This window comes from Ascidia mentula, chromosome 9 (assembly GCF_947561715.1).
Source record: "Ascidia mentula chromosome 9, kaAscMent1.1, whole genome shotgun sequence".
NCBI lineage: Eukaryota > Metazoa > Chordata > Ascidiacea > Phlebobranchia > Ascidiidae > Ascidia > Ascidia mentula.
Window position 1 is genome coordinate 9716610 of NC_138574.1, and position 19248 is coordinate 9735857.

General features: G+C 38.0%; 4 protein-coding genes across 4 annotated transcripts; all 4 read right to left on the reverse strand.

The window, feature by feature from the left end:
- Positions 1-926: 926 nt before the first annotated feature.
- Positions 927-3750, reverse strand: LOC145914560 (uncharacterized). The gene is made up of 9 exons (XM_083002381.1): positions 3699-3750; positions 3447-3532; positions 3216-3311; positions 3052-3151; positions 2189-2377; positions 1906-2008; positions 1518-1654; positions 1180-1352; positions 927-1121 (listed from the first exon to the last, which is right to left on the reverse strand). The coding sequence occupies exons 1-9, from the start codon at positions 3748-3750 to the stop codon at positions 927-929; spliced, it is 1131 nt and encodes a 376-aa protein (XP_082858507.1).
- A 2193-nt stretch (positions 3751-5943) lies between these two features.
- Positions 5944-8685, reverse strand: LOC145914561 (uncharacterized). Its single transcript, XM_083002383.1, has 10 exons — positions 8634-8685; positions 8464-8514; positions 8003-8088; positions 7762-7857; positions 7590-7689; positions 7270-7458; positions 6951-7053; positions 6612-6748; positions 6202-6374; positions 5944-6138 (listed from the first exon to the last, which is right to left on the reverse strand). The coding sequence occupies exons 1-10, from the start codon at positions 8683-8685 to the stop codon at positions 5944-5946; spliced, it is 1182 nt and encodes a 393-aa protein (XP_082858509.1).
- Positions 8686-9317: 632 nt separating this feature from the next.
- Positions 9318-13255, reverse strand: LOC145913610 (multiple inositol polyphosphate phosphatase 1-like). The gene is made up of 7 exons (XM_083001330.1): positions 13023-13255; positions 12713-12864; positions 12259-12407; positions 11433-11662; positions 10770-10943; positions 10050-10267; positions 9318-9807 (listed from the first exon to the last, which is right to left on the reverse strand). The coding sequence occupies exons 1-7, from the start codon at positions 13198-13200 to the stop codon at positions 9520-9522; spliced, it is 1389 nt and encodes a 462-aa protein (XP_082857456.1). The 5' UTR covers positions 13201-13255; the 3' UTR covers positions 9318-9519.
- Positions 13256-15345: 2090 nt separating this feature from the next.
- LOC145914562 (multiple inositol polyphosphate phosphatase 1-like) lies at positions 15346-19233 on the reverse strand. Its single transcript, XM_083002384.1, has 7 exons — positions 19056-19233; positions 18520-18671; positions 18001-18149; positions 17424-17653; positions 16633-16806; positions 15966-16183; positions 15346-15633 (listed from the first exon to the last, which is right to left on the reverse strand). Exons 1-7 carry the CDS (start codon positions 19231-19233, stop codon positions 15346-15348), a joined length of 1389 nt encoding a protein of 462 aa, XP_082858510.1.
- Between the last annotated feature and the right edge of the window lie 15 nt (positions 19234-19248).

Here is a 19248-nt window from a genome sequence, read left to right on the forward strand (position 1 = left end):
AAATGGCCAATGATAAACACTCCAACGAGATGTAAAAACCATATTTTTCAAAATAATTTTGTGTTTTTATACATCTATTTCAACATTGAAATACTCACACGAAAACTTGACAATTTCGGTAAGCCAGATCAAGGTAATTCGGGTGATGCGTATTGCAATAGAGTACAGAATACAGAAGGTCATTGATACAATTCATAAACTACCTGGCCCATCGGCCGAAGTGGTTGATATGTAGACTCAATTAAGGGCGTGTTGACCGGGAAAAAATGCCATACAGCTACCGTACATAAAATAAAATCTCATGCCTAAATTGAGCAGAAAATTTCGGTCTTGAAAGATTAATATCTGTAACGTGCGAGAGTTGCGCTTATCGGCTTATATCTCACAAACATCATAACAAGGCGAATTTCAAAATGACGTGCGTTAATGAAAGAATGTTGGTTAACACAGTTAGAACGTTAAAAGTACATTGAAAAAAATGCACAATATACCCTAACAGGGGTAAAATGTCATGGGCACCGATAAAACCTTAGAGGTTATCGATATAGACGACCGTAAAGATAATTTCACCCCACAGAAGGTGGCCACCCTACACAATCCTGTCTGCGACAATTTTAACAGCAAATTTGCTTTGTTTCCATTTTTTCTTATCTACATAAACATCTTTGTTTCGTAAAACTTTTTGACTTTCGTGAAAATAAACGTTGCGTTTGACTACGTGTGGCTGGTCATTGGCAAGGTCAATGTAATGTTGTTTTTAGTATAATTTATTCATTGCGATTCGAATAAAATAAAGTATTGGTGCTTTTAGGCAAAAAATGGAACTTCTATGTTTAAGGTAACATAAAAATATGTTCCAGCATTGTCACAGAAACCAAAATCATCATTTCACCAAATGCAAGAACTCAACACACAACTATTAGCCTCTACTCATGATCATGAAGCACGTGATTACAGATGTTATCACACAAGTGGGAAAATGTATCGTTGAAAATTTTTTCCGCAGCAGCGTCTGCGTCCCCTTCGTAGTAAATCACGTGCTCAGGATTCTGAGTTAGTTCCAGCATCTTCTCGTAACGGGGAAAATTCCCTTCTTGGTCAGGAAAGACCAATGCATAAATCTGGAAAGTTCACGAAGCGAATTAAAAAGTGTTTACCACAGTATAGGTGACCGCTTACAATTGCGCCTCGATCCAACCAAGCACGTACGGCATCTGTGACGTCATCATCTGATTCAGAGTCTGTTCCAAGAAGTATTACGTCACGAACGCGTGGTCGCTCGCCATTTTCTTCACCCATCATATTCTCCAAGGTCCACGTGAGTGCTTGACCGATATTAACCTTGCCGTCCGCTGTAAACAACAACTTTGTTTTCACTGAACAAACTTCAACATAAACTGGTATAATGTGCTAAATTTAAAATCCTAACCGGTGGTAAAAAATTAAAAACAACATAGCGGTTAACACATTGATAAAGATTACCGAGGATGAGTGTTTCAAATCACAATTGTACCCACGTGTATTGATGTATGGTTCTGGGTTGAAATTCGCGTTGAGTGCATCCAAAAACGAAATTATTCTAGTTTCGTGAACATCTCCGCTGAAATCGACGTGTGCATACATTGTCCCATTGGTAGGTGACACTACGAGGTTCCTAAAGACACCAGTAAAGAAATTTTATTACTGGTTCATTAGCGAAAGCATGTTAATTTACTGACGAATGTGCATAGTGGTGAGATTCATTTTGTTGACACTTGCACCTTGACAAAAGGGTTTACGTAAGTGTTTTATAGCCTAAACAACTATAAATAGTCTTTCTAACGAAAGGTAAGTCACAGTAACTACCTGGTTCAAGCGTAAAATTAATAAATAATATATATACTGTATACGTTTTACGTAGTTTACCTAAATCCAAGTCTGCCGACTTCTTGTATTTTTTGAAATGTTTCATTTGTTTCGGCGTGAACCATCGCAATCGTATCAAAAAGCACATGGGGAGGGCACGGCACTGCAAAAACAATGCGTAAATTTGAAAGAAGGTCTGTTGTTTTGCCACATCGCGTTAAAGATAGCCATAAAGTTCTGAAAAGTCAGTTATCCTTCAAATTTTGCTTACTATAAACTTTGTGTTGCGTCATAAGATTATTCCACATATAAGTTATTGGCAGACATTGCAAACACAACATACATGCACAGCAAGGCCTGGGTTTGTCCCAGGCGCCAAACTGAAGGCATTCAACTCGGCTGTTTTGGGCGGGATGAACATTGTAACCACGTTCTGTGCATTCAAACTCACAGACTGAGCCCACTGAAGCATTGTTTGTGTTCGTGCACTCAACACGACCGTGAGGAAACGAGTTGGCGACGGTAGGACACACTGAAAACAAAATACAATACCTTGGTGATTTGTAAGTAATTAATATGACAATAGTTGGCGATTTTCTAATTAAACGTAAGGAATCTTGTGTTGCGTCTACTCTTTGTGCAAAAAGTTTTACAAGCATGTGCCACGTTTTAATTCGGTCCGACCGGCACCTCAGAAAGAGCATGTGTAGAAAGAATATTGAATGTCGTATGCTACAAAACGAAGTTTTGGCTTCGTGTCGCAGAAAGTATAAACAGGAAAATAACATAACTTTGTGTTAAATAAATTGTTACTGACGCTGCCAGGCATATTTTATTGCTAAATACTGCTCTTCTGACAAACTTTATTTTATCGACGTTTTTCGACGTTTCGGCTGTTATGCAGCAGCCTTCATCAGGAGGTATGAAACGTAAATCAAGCAATGTGGACAATGTGCCTCAACAGTATTCAGCAATATAACTTTAAGTTGCAAAAGGTTTGGGTTTCAAATAACTCCACAAAAACGAAAAAATAAAGTGATTACAGAATGAAAAAACTGGAACAATTTAAACCGAAGGCCCACTGTCAGGCTGTCGATCGCCCATAGCATTGATATTTTTTTCTTCTAATAAAACATCCACTATATGAGCTGTCTGCGGATCGCTTTGCTAATTTTAACATAACTAAAAAAATGGAGTTCATCTTACTTCCACTTTCGCATGATTGTTCGCCCATATTACAGGAATCAGTGCTACAGCAGCAGGTACATCTGGATGGGGCCAAATGAGGGTTGCACTTGCGTTTGTTCTGTTTGAGAAATATTCAGCATTTATCAGTAAATAGTTTGGAAAATACAGCATTGACTAATAACCTCGGCCATGTGGTTAAAACATGCTTGTTGTTGTTTGCAGTTTTTGAAGATCTGAGTCAACCCGTTCTCCCTTCGCATAACTGACTCGCAGACGTCCTAAAATATTGGATGACAAAACTTCAAACTTACAGTTTTTACCGAAGCTTATAAGCAAAACGGTTGAACAGATTACATAGAAAAACTTAACACAAGTTTTTCAACTAGCTTTAAAAGCTTAAAACATAAACTTACCGTTTCTGAGGTGCATGTTTGTAATTGCCCGTTTTTGACGCAATCGGCTTCACTTCGGGCGTTTTCGCACCTCCAACAATTCAGTGCTGAAAAAACGTTCACCTTTTATTAGCCTTTTGTTTAGGCAATATAGTCTTAGACTTTTGATAAAGCAATGTCTATGCAACTGGTAAGCTATTATATAACAGGCCAAAAACGTGAATACGGTTTTAAAGGCATACATACCCCAAGGTTAAAGTAAAGCGTACTTACCTTGGATGGAAGATGCCAGTGCCAAAACCAAAAGAAATGTCAGTCTCGCCATTTTACGAATCGGTTATACTTAAAACAAAATAATTTTATTACCAAAGTCAATACTTATATGATGAACAGATAGTAAAATTAGCAGGAAAAACCTTCTGCATGAAGTTGCGTTAACGCTAAACTTCTCCACTGCATCTAAAACATTCTTGCAATGCCATCATATGCACCAAGTTTTGGTCAAACCAGCCCAGAACTACCCACGCAACTAAGGTTAAAACAACTTTGCCGCAAGCCCGGACATAACGTTTATGGATGTTATATTCGGGTGTGCGTTGTCAAGTGTCAACTGTTTACAGTTCTGACAACTATCTTTGATTTATGGCTTTCTCCAAAGGTGAAATCACACTCCCTTGCGTTTTTATCGACAGAAAGATAGGTCTTACGTGTTAGGTTTTGCACCTACGAACAGTATTTAAAAACTCACGAAATGGGTTTAAAATAAATATATGTTGTGCGGTTTTCTTGGCAGGAAAATGGCAAGAAACGAAAACATTAGCAATGTTTAAACTGTGCATTGTCTTAGTACCATATAAACTACTCCTCGAAAAAATAGTAAAACAAAAAATAATGTGCTGAAGTTGAGTCTATTTTTAGTTAATCTTGTCTTTGCTTAGAAATTATTTGCTTGCGCTAATACTTGCTACATGAATCGACAATATATCCTAACAGTTGTAAAATGTCATGGGCACCAATAAAACCATAGCGCTTACCGATACAGTGCCCATTTGAAGATAATTTAATATCACAGATTCAAATCATTGCACTTGGAGGTGTGGTTGCAACTGATCGCACTGGACGTTGAACTGCCCCCCGGCATAATATCCGCGATATTTTTAGGAGCAAATTTACTTTGTTTCCCCCACAAACAATGAAAACTCGGTACAGGTAAAAACGATGAATCTAACAGATTAAATAGTGACGAGGGGCCGGAAAAATCGCATTTGGTCATATGAAACCGACCCTACCAATGCCAATATTAAATAAAAACAGGTTTAGTCGCACAGCCGCCTAGCAACGACGACTATTTATCGCAACCAAAACGCAAAACTAACACATAATAATTGGCAGAAACTGATACGTGATCTCAGTCCTTTCAGTTGCAAACGGGGCAAAGAAAAAGAATGTATGCATTTCAAGTCCTCCCGAACTAGACAAAATCTAATCATTGAATAATTTAAAAAAGAACTTTTGGCCATAACTTTACGATATCATGTTTTTGACTAAAATTTTTTCATTTTTTTTCAAATTTGGCCCTTCTCCACCATTATACGTCCACTAAAGGTATAATGCATTAGTGCCCATATATGGACTTCTGCTTTTCTGTTACATTTGTTCAACAACCGACGGTTTAGTCCTCTTAATTTATTGATGCCAAATCACACAAGCATCCGTAAACATAAAGATGATATAAATTTGACTTTATTGTTTATTTATCATTTCCATTTCCAAATATTGTCGCATATATCTGTTCCGTAGATACATGTTCTTGCTTCAGGAGTTTCCAGTTGCGTGTGAGCGTGCATTTTTTCTTATCTCCCCCACCATTTACAACCTCTGTAACCACGTTGCAATTTAAAGTTTCCAGGCAGTGTTTGTTACCACAACTGCAGTCTCGATATTGTCATCGAACGATTGGCTTCTAGTTTTCAATTCAATTTTATCACCTTAAGTGTAGCTTTTTTGTGTGTATTGTTAGTTTTATTATTTATATTCGCAGGAACTGATGATGCTTATGTAAGCGAAGTAGAATTTTTTAATTTTTTTTTTCTGCTGACATAAACTAGAAGCCTGTTGCTTCACAGACACACCAATTGAAGTAATTTCTGTCCCAGTGAAAAGGCAATGCCTATGAGGGGGGCAGATTCGCCTGCAGTCAATGATCAAGTGTGTTGTGTGAATTAATAATATGCGCTTGTTTTTATTTATTGTCATAACATGCAAAAATTAGGTCTACATGAAACTTTTTTGTTTGATAGAAACGTTTTAACTTTGGTAGAGATAAACACTGCGTGTAACTGCCCTTTTTGGATTCGTTTATTCAGTTGGATTCGAACAAAAGAAAATTTTGGCGCTAGTAGACAATCAAAGTAACTCCAATGTTTACAGTAACATCAAACTTTGTTCGAAGCATTGTCACGAAAACCATGAATGTCATTTCACCAAATGCAAGAATTCAACACATAACTAGTAGCCTCTACTCATGGTCATGAAGCACGTGATTACAGATGTTATCGCATAAGTGCGAAAAAGTATCGTTGAAAATTTTTTCCGCAGCAGCGGCTGCGTCTCCTTCGTAGTAAAAAACATGTTCAGGATTCTGAGTTAGTTCGAGCATCTTCTCGTAACGGGGAAAATTCCCTTCTGGGTCAGGAAAGACCATTGCATAAATCTGGAAAGTTTATCAATAAGCAAATTAAAACTTATTCACAACTATGTATAGTTCAGTGCTTACAATTGCGCCTCGATCCAACCAAGCACGTACACCATCTGTGACGTCATCATCTGATTCGGAGTCTGTCCCAAGAAGTATTACGTCACGAACGCGTGGTCGCTCGCCATTTTCTTCACCCATCATATTCTCCAAGGTCCACGTGAGTGCATGACCGATATTAACCTTGCCGTCAGCTGTAAATAGAGTAAATAAACGTGTTTTAAGTTAATTTAGTCTGGCGTCCATGGAAACGGCAACCATTGTTATATGAAATATCCCACAGAATTATAAGGAAACTTAGGGTGTACACATTTAATGCTCCAGCAGCCGAAACGTTTCAATTACATTATTTTTGCCCGAAAAGTTGTCTTACAGTGACAAGTATTGCCTGGCAGCATCAGTAGTTAACTATTTAAAATAATATTGTTTACGTGTGTTGATGTATGGGCTAGGCTTGAAGGTTCTGTGGAGCGTATCTAAAAAGGAAATTCGTCTCGACTCGTGGACGTCTCCGCTGAAATCCACTTTGGCATACATTGTTCCGTTGGTTGGCGACACTACGAGGTTCCTTGAAAACGCCAAAGCAAAATGAATTTCAATGGAATTTAACTAAGCTTTTTCTACTGGCAATATTACAAGTTTGCAGGCAGTAAAAACGTTGTTACACTATAGCTTGAATAAAATTGTTGGATTTGCAGGGATAACAAAAGGTATGCCACCGCGTTTTTACAGCCACGTTCGACAATAATGTTGGCATAGCTTGAAATTACCTGAATCCAAGCCTTCCCACTTCTTCTATGTTCTTGTATGTTTCATTAGTTTGGCCATGAGCGAGCGCAATCGTATCGAAAAGCACATGGGGAGGGCAGGGCACTGCAAAAACAATGCGTAAATTGGTATTGGAGGTCTGCATATTGTTTTGCAACATCGCATTGAAGATTGTCACAAAGTTCCAAAAATAAAGTTATCCTTCACATTTTGCTTGCTAACCACTTCTGTTAATACTATCTGCGCGAAACTTACACAACTTTCATATTGCGTCATAAGATTGTATCACATATAAGTGTTACGTTGCAAATACAAACATACTTGCACAGCAAGGCTTGGGTTTGTCCCAGGATCCTGACTGAAGGCATTCAACTCGGCTGTTTTGGGCGGGATGAACATTGTAGCCACGTTCTGTGCATTCAAACTCACAGACTGAGCCCACTGAAGCATTGTTTGTGTTCGTGCACTCAACCCGACCGTGAGGAAAAGAGTTGGGGACGGCGGGGCACACTGAAAACAAAATAATATAAGATTTCTATGCAAATTTAAGAAACAATTTGCTTGCGAGAACAATAACGTAAACTTCATGTTGCCAAAGCTTGGTTTTGTTTCAATAACTCCATGACACTAAACAATCTTACTTCCGCTTTCGCATGATTGTTCGCCCATATTACAGGAGTCAGTGCCACAGCAGCAAGTACATCTGGAAGGGGCCGAATGAGGGTTGCACTTGCGTTTGTTCTGTTCAAGAAAACAATTCAAAATTTATGAGAAGCCCAAAAATGCTGCATAAATACAGCATTGACTAATAACCTCGGACATGTGATTAAAACATGCTTGTTGCTGTTTGCAGTTTTTGAAAATTCGAGTCAATCCGTTCTCCCTTCGCACAACCGACTCGCAGGCGTCCTATTGAAAGTAAAAACATTTGGTAACAAAATTGTAAACTTGTGAATTGTTAAAAGCTTGAAATTTATTCCAATTATTGTTGAGTTACAATGCAGCGAAAGACTTAAGCAAGATCACAAAAAGGTGAAAGGAAAGGAAAACTTACTGTTTCCGAGGCGCATGTCTGCAGTTCTCCGTTTTGGACACAATCAGCTTCACTCCTGGCATTTTCGCATCTCCAGCATTCCAGCCCTGAAATATATGTTTCTACGTTAAACAGACAGACGACTCAGGATTATTTATAATATTTTGTGCTAATCCGTTACTGAGTCTCCTTTAGCCATAGAAACAATAGGCGATTCAAAGAAATCAAGCTCTCATTCTTCCAGTTATCTTGCAAGATTCGTTTTATCAAATAAAGTAGCTTGAACAAAACTTTTTAAATGTAACAAATACGTCATAAACAAGGCAGAATAATTCGAATACAAATAACAGCAAAAACGTTTTTTTAAATTTTTTTTTAAATTTTTTTAAAGTTTAGTTGCGTCTTTCACGTACAGAACACATCTGATAGCTGTTAATTTTATGTTTGCAATGGATTAACCGGCCAAGCGAGACAACACTCACTATAATGTTGCATTTTTGCAACCGCGGAAAACAGACGCTGTGACACCTGACCTGCACATTTATTAAAAACCATATTTAAATTATTTTGGGTGAAGAACGATTAAAGGTCTATGTATCACTGCCTGTGGATTTTTGTAAATAAACCCAAGACAAACTCAAATCGTACTTACCATGGATGGAAGATACCAGTGCCAAAATCAAAGTTAATGAAAGTCTCGCCATTCTACAAAATGTTAACTAGAAAACAGGATACTAAAGTCAGAGATTGTAGAGTTCACGTTATATAAAAAAAAAATCTGTAGAACAGGTTAAGCAACAACATCCACTGGCTTCTTCTTGTAATGCTATTATGTACTAACTACCCTGCCCTGTCATAAACTGACTGCATAAAACACAAGGAATTGACCTTGCCTCTGGCGCCAAATAAAAGGTTATTTACATTTATTGTTCTGGGATGTCAAGTGTCAATTGTTTATAGTACGGACAACTCTGTTTAGTTTAGGGCGTTCTACGATAATGAAATACATCACACTTCCCTGCGTTCTAATCGACGCAAAACATAAAACCTAACGTGCAATGAAGGTATTTATTTACCGCAATAAATACACGTTAAAATGTCCCCCGGTCACAACAACAACAACAACACCATGAACTACCATTTAAAACCTGACAACCACACGCCAAAAATATTTTTTCCGAAACAATCGTAGATTCCAGACATAGGGGTATTTTGCAAATGAGAGTCAAGGTGCACGAAAAAAACTTTCCAAACGGATACACTACATATAACGATTTAATCAATAAGAACAGAAACTTTTCAGTTTTTGATCATGCCATCTGCAACTTATATTTTCTGTCTCTGCATGTCGATAATTGCCCGTTTTTAGTTTTAAATGATGCTCTAAAACTGACAGTAATCCGCCCATAATGTAACAAAGCATTTCAGTTTTGGTAATAACATATTTTAATATCATGAAGACAAAAAATTGCAATGATACAACACTAAAATTTATACACTGGTTAAATCCTGCAAATTGATATTTATAATACGTTCAACTAATATTCGCCGCATATCTGTATTTGATCGCACTCCGTGGTCGATCCAGCAACAAACTCGGGATAAATCTCCAGGATCCGATCCAAACTACACAAAGAAGTAGACGACTCTGGGCATCCAGGTATGGCGACCACACGTTCGTTCCAGAACACTTGCATCTTGTAGTCGTCGTCTGAACAACGGTAGAGAACAAATGCCAAGTGGCCTCCGGTTGGGATCATTTTGCTGAAGTCAAATTTACGATTCTTCATCGTTGCGTAGTTGTGTTCAGTCAACGGCTTGTTATCCTAAAGACAAAAACTACAGTGAGAAATCAAAATGTATAATATTGCCTAAGGAAGTTTTAAATAAACAATCATATTCTATTGAATACATCCGGACTTGTTAATCATTTGTAAATACTTTACAGTTTTTTTATTTTTTCCTGAGTTGGACAATCATGCAATATAACACGGGGAACGACTATAGAGAAAAATGACTACAGCTTTGCTTTTGATCAACAGAAATTTTAAAGTTTTCAATGTCATACCCCAAGCAATCGGAAATACAACGCCAGAGTTGCGATGTTGGCAGTGTGGAGGCTTCTAAACTTCGCAGCAGGGCGTTCACCCCCTCTTCTGTCCTCGTCTCTTGTTGACGTCATCAAACTTATGACGTCCTTCGCGGCGACGCAATTTTTTTCCAGTGCGAGAGGCAGCGAAGGTCCATTAAATTCGTAGTCCTTCAGATCTCGCCAGAATTGCAAAACTGGGATAGATATGTGTTTAAAGTGTATACAGTCTAGGTTATAGGATCCAGGAGGGGAAAATGGAGGCAAACGCCATTTTCTTTTTCCACACTTACATGCCTTTTTCTGGCGCATGTCTATATCCACGTCTACCCTCGATATCACTATACTAATGCGTCACAAAGAGTTAGACGGTAAATAAAGCTTGTTTGGTACAAAAATAGATAAACTAAAAAAATATTAAAACTAATTTGGGTTTGCTACTGTTTTTGTTTTTGCTCTCTGAAGAAGCCTAGTCGTTCGTAAAGGCGAAACGTCAGAAACTGCAAGCTTTTTAAACAAAAGGTGTGTATTTGCTGTTTTTCACCAGAAGAACGTCAAATATTAATTCATCATTATACCCAGTGGTCAAATCCTATTTTCAGCTCTCAAAATTACTTAAGTGTCGGGACACATGTTACACAAATACAAAGCGGAGTCACATTTTTGATGTTAGAGCATTGGTAGCACTGCATTGTTTACCTTTCAGTTCCTTTTTAGTAAACAAACTGCACCAAGGACCGTTGAATGCGTCGACCTGTTGTTCAAATCGACAGCCGTCGTTGTACATCGACCACAGAACGTCGGAATTGACGGAAGAGCGCGGGATAGCCAACCTTTTTGCAACTTTTCTGATGATTCTCTGAATTAGAGGCCCTGTATAATAAGAATGGAATTTTGTGTTTAAATTTGACGTTCATGAAACGTTTTTTTTCCAAATATTACCAAAACACGAATAGGCATGGACACTATTTCAATCTGTTATAAGTGATCTAAATGGGCAAAGCTAAGTAAATCAGGGTGATTTTTATTTCTACAGATAGCTTGTATAGGGGCCTTTGTTTTGTTTTATGCACTATTAGATTATATGTGTTTTTACCATTAAACGTGGCAAAACTAATTGTGCCTGTTTGTTACAGGTGGTCAATTACAAACGCTCACGAACCCGCATTTTGTGGTAGGGTATAGCACCGCAATCACACTTTTCCCACAATACACAAGCAGGCATACTAGTTTTTGGAATAAAAGGAACCCAACGTTTTTATTACATTATGAAATGGGTACGTTCCAAGTTGCGTGGTACCAATTGTACGTTGATGCCACGGAAAAGCTGATGTTAACAATACAATTATCAAACTATTGTACCTTGGGCAAATGCGTTGTAACGAGGTGTGAATGCGCTTGTGTTCGTCAAGTATGGAATGTAGTTCTTGCAACTGTCCTCATAAAACTGGTCAGTATTCGTTGGCGGAATTTGAATGCTGGCTTCATTGATTCTGGTTTGTGATTCTGCTTCGTCGTCTGGGTTCTTAAGCATTTCTTCGACAAATGATGTCAATGATGCTCTTGTTTGTGGTCTGTCTGTACTGAAGAACCTGTCGGACATGGTGAATAATTAACAGCGGAAGCTTGAATATGCACTGTGCAGTCTCTTTGCAAAGTCTTGTATTGTCTAGTTGATTATTTTTGATGCCACGAACCACATGGACTTCAAAAAAGAGTGTTTCATTTAAAATAAGGTATCTGTTGTTTTATTGAGGTTGGAATGTTGGTAGAAACGAGTAAAGATAGGTTTACCCAAAACTATATTAGCCTACATGTTCAGCCGAAAGCAAATATAATTGGCCAGACGTATTACGAATTGAAGCATCCCAATTCAAGAAATCAAGAATCTTCGATTAAAACTATAAAGTTTACATGTCATGGATTCCATCATACTGCATGAGGATGTTAAAGTGTATGGTCTACAGTGCCACACCAAAAAGAAAAAACAGAACTTCAAAAATTATTGCGAATATGTCACCTTTTATTTTATCTGGTGCGACAACAGACAAACTTTAAAAAAAAACAGCACACTAAAAAACCCTGGCGTCCACTGGCCCTCAGAGAGGAAAAAAATCGCGAAATTGATAAGTCAACCTAGCTAATTCCAATTCGCTTTAATTTATTATGTACAAGGGCTTGATCTTACTGAAAATTATCCACGCGGACGGAGGGTGCCAATAACTCTGGAAACAATGCTTTGTAACGTGAAGCCACTCCTGTCACTTCGTTGGCTCCGTACGCCGTTTGGTTGCGTTGATCGTATTGATCAGTATAAATTTCCCAGTTACGAATTGCCTGCACAAGTATAACTCAATTATTTTTGATTTCGTTTCTCGTTCTCGCCATAATGCAACGTAAATGAGTTTGCAACCGTTGAAAAATTAGATCTTTTAACACGTATTCAAATTAGTTGCTCTTTTTGAAATAGGATAGTTTATTTAGCTAGTCATAAGTTTCAGCTTTCCATGACCCATAACATTAAAACTGTTTAAATGCATTTGGTTAAACAACCGTGTACAAATACATTATTAACGCTCGAAGAGATTCCATACGCATTTTACTGCATCAATTCTGTAAACATTTGTATTTGCATCAAGTACCTGCAAGTCTTTTTTACACAATGTTGGATGTTGGTGGGTTTGGCCAATATTTTCCGAGATCTTCTTCAACTTTTCAAGTTTGGGAAGAATGGATGCTCCAGGATATCGTGCTCCGTGACGAACTGACATGTATATCTGTATTGGCTCACAACCTGAAAACATTTAAAACAACTGTACGTAACTTTTCTGCCAACACTTTGCCGCTAAATTTTATCCAAAATCTTTAACAGATTTCCGGATCTGTTGCACAGTTTATGACCAAAATGACCCAAATTCATTTTCAATACTCGTCGAGAAATTTTGGGTTTACCTTGTGGTGCACGATCCGATATCGGCGGCAGAGTCCCTCCGACGTGTTCGTAGAGTGTTCTGTCTCCAAACATGTGATATTGGTCGCTATTGGTCGAGCAAGCCTCGGTCGGGTGGGAACTTACAAGGTCCACAGCACATATCAGTGCTAAGAACGCAGCAAAGACACCAAACTCCATAAGGCTGTATACAGTACGTCCTCTAACGCAACCAATAACTTCTAGATCAACGTCTGGTAACAAAGCCACGCTTGACTGTCGTGGAACGAGTGGAAAACAGGAACGGAGTGACGACGATCCAGGATATTGTAGAACTCAATTTTTATAGTAAGAAAGTCAATCGATCGGTGCTCTGAAATTAAACAATAGCCGGCTCATTGCTTCCTGTTCACTGACGCTGAAATTTGAGAAAAACCGCACTACATTAAAAACAATCCTGACCCACATAATTGGAGGACTTTTTTTACTGTGTAGTACCGCTGATACGCAGATACTGAAACTACTCAGAAAAGGTTCACGCAGTTGTTGCAGATGCCAAAACATGTTTTTAAATCAGCTGCTGTTTTCAGGCAGTAAAAATGCGCACAGAATACGTGAGACCTGGAAGCGTTTAGTACAACATAAAACTGATATAAATTTCCAATATAGCGCAAAGCTATAAATCAAATACCATTCTTTTCATAAAAAATCCATTAGATAAACCTTTTTCCTGCTTTCTGCTGACAATGTTAATTTTAGGGGCGCATATTGTTTAACACGGTAGGACTACCTTGGCCACAAACGGGGGGCAGGTACACGATCCTAAGTTGACCACCAGTGGGCGACCGGGAGTGGCGAGCTCGCGAAGAATTGTTTCTGTTTTTGTTTTCCGTCGATTAATCTCACATTGGGGGCATCTTCGTGGACTTTAGTTTGAAATTGAATGAGGTTTTGTTCAAAGTGAGCCACAAGCGCTGTAAACTGGGCAAAAATTTCTAAATCCACTTACAAACATACATGATAGATAACAACCAGGACACGTAAGAATGCAGCGCTGTAGTAACGTTCGACCAATTTAAGAATGACAGGAATGCACGAAGCAATTTACAAGGTAAATACCGTTAGCAGTCACGTAGAAAAGTGTCGTATCCAATAAGAGGGATTAAATTTTGCCGTCAACCACTTGATGTTCATCGGAGCAAAAATAAACGCAGCGGCGTCCGCTGTACACAATGCTGCCACCAGCATTTCAGACATGGTGGGCTATTGCTTGAGCAATGCTTCGACCTGTGCGAACTAACCAGGCTTTCCGCACATAACAGTGTAAAGAAAGCAACAAGTATACAGAATCTCATTCTGTCATATGCAAATTCTGAAATAGTCGTTTCGAATATAACCTGTACGAATGAGCAACGTCTGCTATAAGTTCAGCCAACTTTGAATGTCGCTAAGCGTGTTGACTAGTGGGAATCTGCGCGTTTCCAAAAACTGTGATGTGTAAGACTGTTACACAAGCCTATACAAGTACGTTTGTTTCCGCGACCTGAGTAAAAATAGCAATTGGCTTTAATCATTACCAGTGTAACCGAAGCGTTTTAATTTTAAGCTGTGGTGGTGTTGCTGAATTGCCGCTGTCTCTATACTCGTACGTACACTTTCCCACTTATTATAAGTTTGGAACGGTCAAGCTTGTAAACGTAAGATTTTCGACAGTAGGGACTTAACGTAGCAACATAAAACATTCGCTTTGAAACGTGTACTATTATTAGGCGCAGACAAATTAAGCCACGCGAATAATCAAGCCTACAAGCGGCAGTTAATTGGTTGCGTTCAAGACACAAAACTTAGGCGATTACAACCAACATGCATTATTCAGTATAAAACAGAAATGACGACATTGCTGATGTATTTTCCAAGTAATTAGCGGAAAGAATAAATGTAATCAACGGAGCACGTTTTTGCGAAATCCCCAAGGACATCTCGTTAAACCTGTTTACCCACGACCTAATTACCACAAGTTAAAATTGACATGTTCGAAATTTTTCTTCGTTATATCAAACCTCGGACTTTACGCTCATTGCATGAAGTTTGCGCGTGCAGATGTTTTCTATTATTACTACAGCTTGAAATTAATAACTGGAAGTTTAGCTACGTTTGGACTGATGGGCTTTCTGCATTTTAAATAGTGAAGCTCTCTGAGGTTGGGGAAGCTTCTCTTTGAGATGACGTGCAATAATTTACAACGATTGCTTAAATGTTTATTGAAAAGTGAAAAGAACTTGCCTAAAGCAAAATCGTGTTAAGAAAATTATATTGGTTGCAAGAAGCCTGCAGCATTCAGTTTTATTAATATTCGCCGCATATCTGTATTTGATCGCACTCGGTGGCCGATCCAGCAACAAACTCGGGATAAATCTCCAGGATCCGATCCAAACTACACAAAGAAGTAGACGACTCTGGGCATCCGGGTATGGCGACCACACGTTCGTTCCAGAACACTTGCATCTTGTACTCGTCGTCTGAACAACGGTAAAGAACAAATGCCAAGTGGCCTCCGGTTGGGATCATTTTGCTGAAGTCAAATTTACGATTCTTCATCGTTGCGTAGTTGTGTTCAGTCAACGGCTTGATATCCTAAAGACAAAAATCTGCAGTTAGAAATCAAAAGGTATAATAAAGCCTTAGGAAGTTTTAAATAAACAATCATATTCTATTGAATACATCCGGACTTTATAACCATTGGTATATATTTTTCAGTTTTTTTTTTATATATTTTTAAGGTTTACAAACAAAACAGCTAAAAATCAACCTTACTCAGCTTTGCAACTGAAATTCAATAATGTAAAAAACGTGTTTGTTAACTCAAATGCTTAACCGCACGGATAGTTAAAAGATTTATCCTCATCACATACACAAAACTAATAAAAAACTGTTACTAATAAAAAAAAAAAAATTTAAAGTCACACCCCCAGCAATCGAAAATACAACGCCAAAGTTGCGATATTGACGGTGTGGAGGCTCCTAAACTTCGCAGCAGGGCGTTCACCCCCTCTTCTGTCCTTATTTCTTGTTGACTTCATCAAGCTGATGATGTCCTTCGCGGCGACGCAGTTTTTTTCCAGAGCCAGAGGCAACGCAGGTCCCGTAAACTTGTAGTCTTTCAGATCCCGCCAAAATTGCAACACTAAGATAGATATGTGGTTGAGTGCGGCGAACACATATTACATTTTTAAGAACTCCGAAATGTTTCAAAAGAAATAGATAAAAATATTCTAATTGTTTATTATTTTAAAATACGAAATCATATTAGCGGAAGTTAATCGACGCTATCTAAAATTATGACTCGTTCCATTGATACCACAAAAAAGTGGTTTGTTATCCTCCACCTCGGATCAACTTTCCGCAATTGCCAAAACATTTTTTTCCACAGATTGAAGAATGTTTACCAGCCATAAAAAGGAAAAGAAATTTAAATTGGCGAATAAACGCCCCAACAAATGCATAACTATTAAGCTTTAAATTGCCAAAAAATATGTATAGTTTACCGCATTAACGGGTGTTAATTAATTCCAAATTGCACAACGAATGCTTTCATGGTTAGCAGATATATATTCGTCACGTTGCATTGCATACCTTTCAGCTCCTCTTCGGTAAACAGCTTACACCAAGGCCCGTTTGAGGCGTCGACCTGTTGTTCAAATCGACAGCCGTCGTTGTACATCGACCATAGAACAGAGTAATTCACAGAAGAGCGCGGGATAGCCAACCTTCTGGCAATGTTGTCGCAGATTGCTTGGATAAGTGATCCTGAAATTTGTATGGTTTTTAAAATGGAAGAAAATGGGTCTGAAGTCTTGATTTTGCAAAATCTATCAGAAGAAACATTGCCGTAAAAGGTGTTGGTTATATGTATCACAACTGGGGATGGGCCAGACCACATATCGATGATCGGATTCTTCCGATACATCAAAATTTTACAAACCTAAACGAATTTAATGAATAACGATTACAATTATATCGCTGCAGCGAAAATAAAAACGATCCATGTGATTGTTAGTAAACAATAGATCAATTTATGGCGTCATTAAATATTTTCTGCCAAATCTAGAACAATGGTTATATGTCATCTTTAAGTTTTGTTTGATTGTTTATGAGTTTTCTAACAAATAGCTTAAATTTGGCACAAGATTATGTGTATTTTGAACTTGGCACATGAAAAAACCCTTTTAGCTACAGAACTATACTTCTATTCAACAGCAATTCTTACAATAAAATGTCAATATCTTTTGAATAAAAAAACTAGTAAATCTTAATTCAGGTGATTTTCTTTGCAAAGTTAAGCTTCTACATTTGCTAGAAGGGCAATCCCAAATTCGTTTAGGTGGTATGCTATTATACTGCCAACTTTTAATAACCTAACATACCTTGACCGAACGCGGTGTAACGAGGAGTGTATGCACTTGTGTTTTTTATATATGGCAAATAATTTTTGCAAGAGCCTGAATAAAACTGATCAGTCTCCAAAGGCGGAATTTCAATGTTTGCTTCATTGATTCTGGTTTGTGATCCTGCTTCGTCGTCTGGGTTCTTAAGCATTTCTTCGACAAATGATGTCAATGATGCTCTTGTTTGTGATCTGTCTGTACTGAAGAACCTGTCATGCAAAAATGCTGCACAGTAAATTTCCTACAGTTAAAGCGAATAAATGGGATACAAAAGGACGCAGTGTTGCATATCCAAACATTTGTAGACTCTAATTGTGACGTGAGCGCCGTCGTTTTCCAGGATCGATGCATTCAGTATAAAAACATCGGAGTAACTTTAAAGAACGGTTATAGTTTGTAATCCTTAATGTACTTTCAAGTTGTCGGTAACATGATAAATAAACCCGCGAAAAAGCAATAGTTCTCACACAAAGATGTGTACCATTACGTTCGAGTTGTAATGGTGCAAGTTCTGTATTAAAGTTACAGAAAGTGCGCAAGATGTACAAATTCTTACTGGAAATTTTCCACAGGAACAGAGGGTGCCAATAACTCAGGAAACAATGCTTTGTATCGCCTTGCAACTCCTTTCACCTCATTGGCTCCGTAAACCGTTTGGTTGAGTTGGTCATATTGGTCAGTGTAAATTTTCCAGTTACGAATTGCCTGCATTTGACAAGAGAATTAAGTGAGAGTTGATTTGCATTCAATCGTTGTTTTTTATCAAAGAAAATTAAATTCTTAACCCATGTTCGGACCAATAAAATTTTACTGTGATATTGTGATATTAATGTTTATTGAATGTTTACTTTATATGAGTGTATAATTCTCAATTTTCAAATCCATTCTGCTGCAATATATTGGGACAAATTAAATTTATGCATTCATTTCACTTTTTCAAAGCGCACTTTTCTAACATTTGCATCATAAAAGGAGACTCTTACGATATTAGTTTTGATACATGAGCTTTCGCGAGTTTCCCTCGCTTTGCTGAAGCGGTTATATTATAATTATATTTCTATTTTCAACTTGGTACTTTTAAATTTTTCTTGCACAATGTTGGGTGTTGGTGGTTTTGTCCAACATTTTCCGAGATGTTCTTTAACTTTTCGAGTTTCGGAAGAATGGATGCTCCAGGATATCGTGCTCCGTGACGAACCAACATGTATATCTGTATTGGCTCACAACCTAGACGTAAAAAAGCTGTGTTTTAGAAATATAGAAATAAAACTATTTGTGACCACCGTGAAATATTTTTGTTCGCTTATTGTCATGTTTAGTTAATTAGTTTTGTTGTTTTGTCTTAAATTGGGTCATAGTAAACACTAAACTCGGAGCAAACTCAATGAATATTTTATGTTTTCGAAGCATACATTTCTACATAGTATACCAGTAAGTTTGAAAATAACTGTTCGTTTTTTTAGCTTAGTCAACAAACATTTTCAGCCTTGGTGTGCGTCAGGGAAACCGACGTAACTTAATGTTCGACTATAAGTCATCCGATAGGTCTCATAAATTAAAGCAAACTATTAGAATTCATTGATGGTATTTTCGTATAAATTACATGTTTACCTTCTGGTGCACGATCCGACATGGACGGCAGAGTCCCCCCGACGTGTTCGTAGAGTGTTCTGTCTCCAAACATATGATATTGGTCGCTTTTGGTCGAGCAAGCCTCGGTCGGGTGCGAACCTACGAGGTCTACAGCACATATCAGTGCTAAGAACGCAGCAAAGACACCAAACTCCATAAGGCTGTATACAGT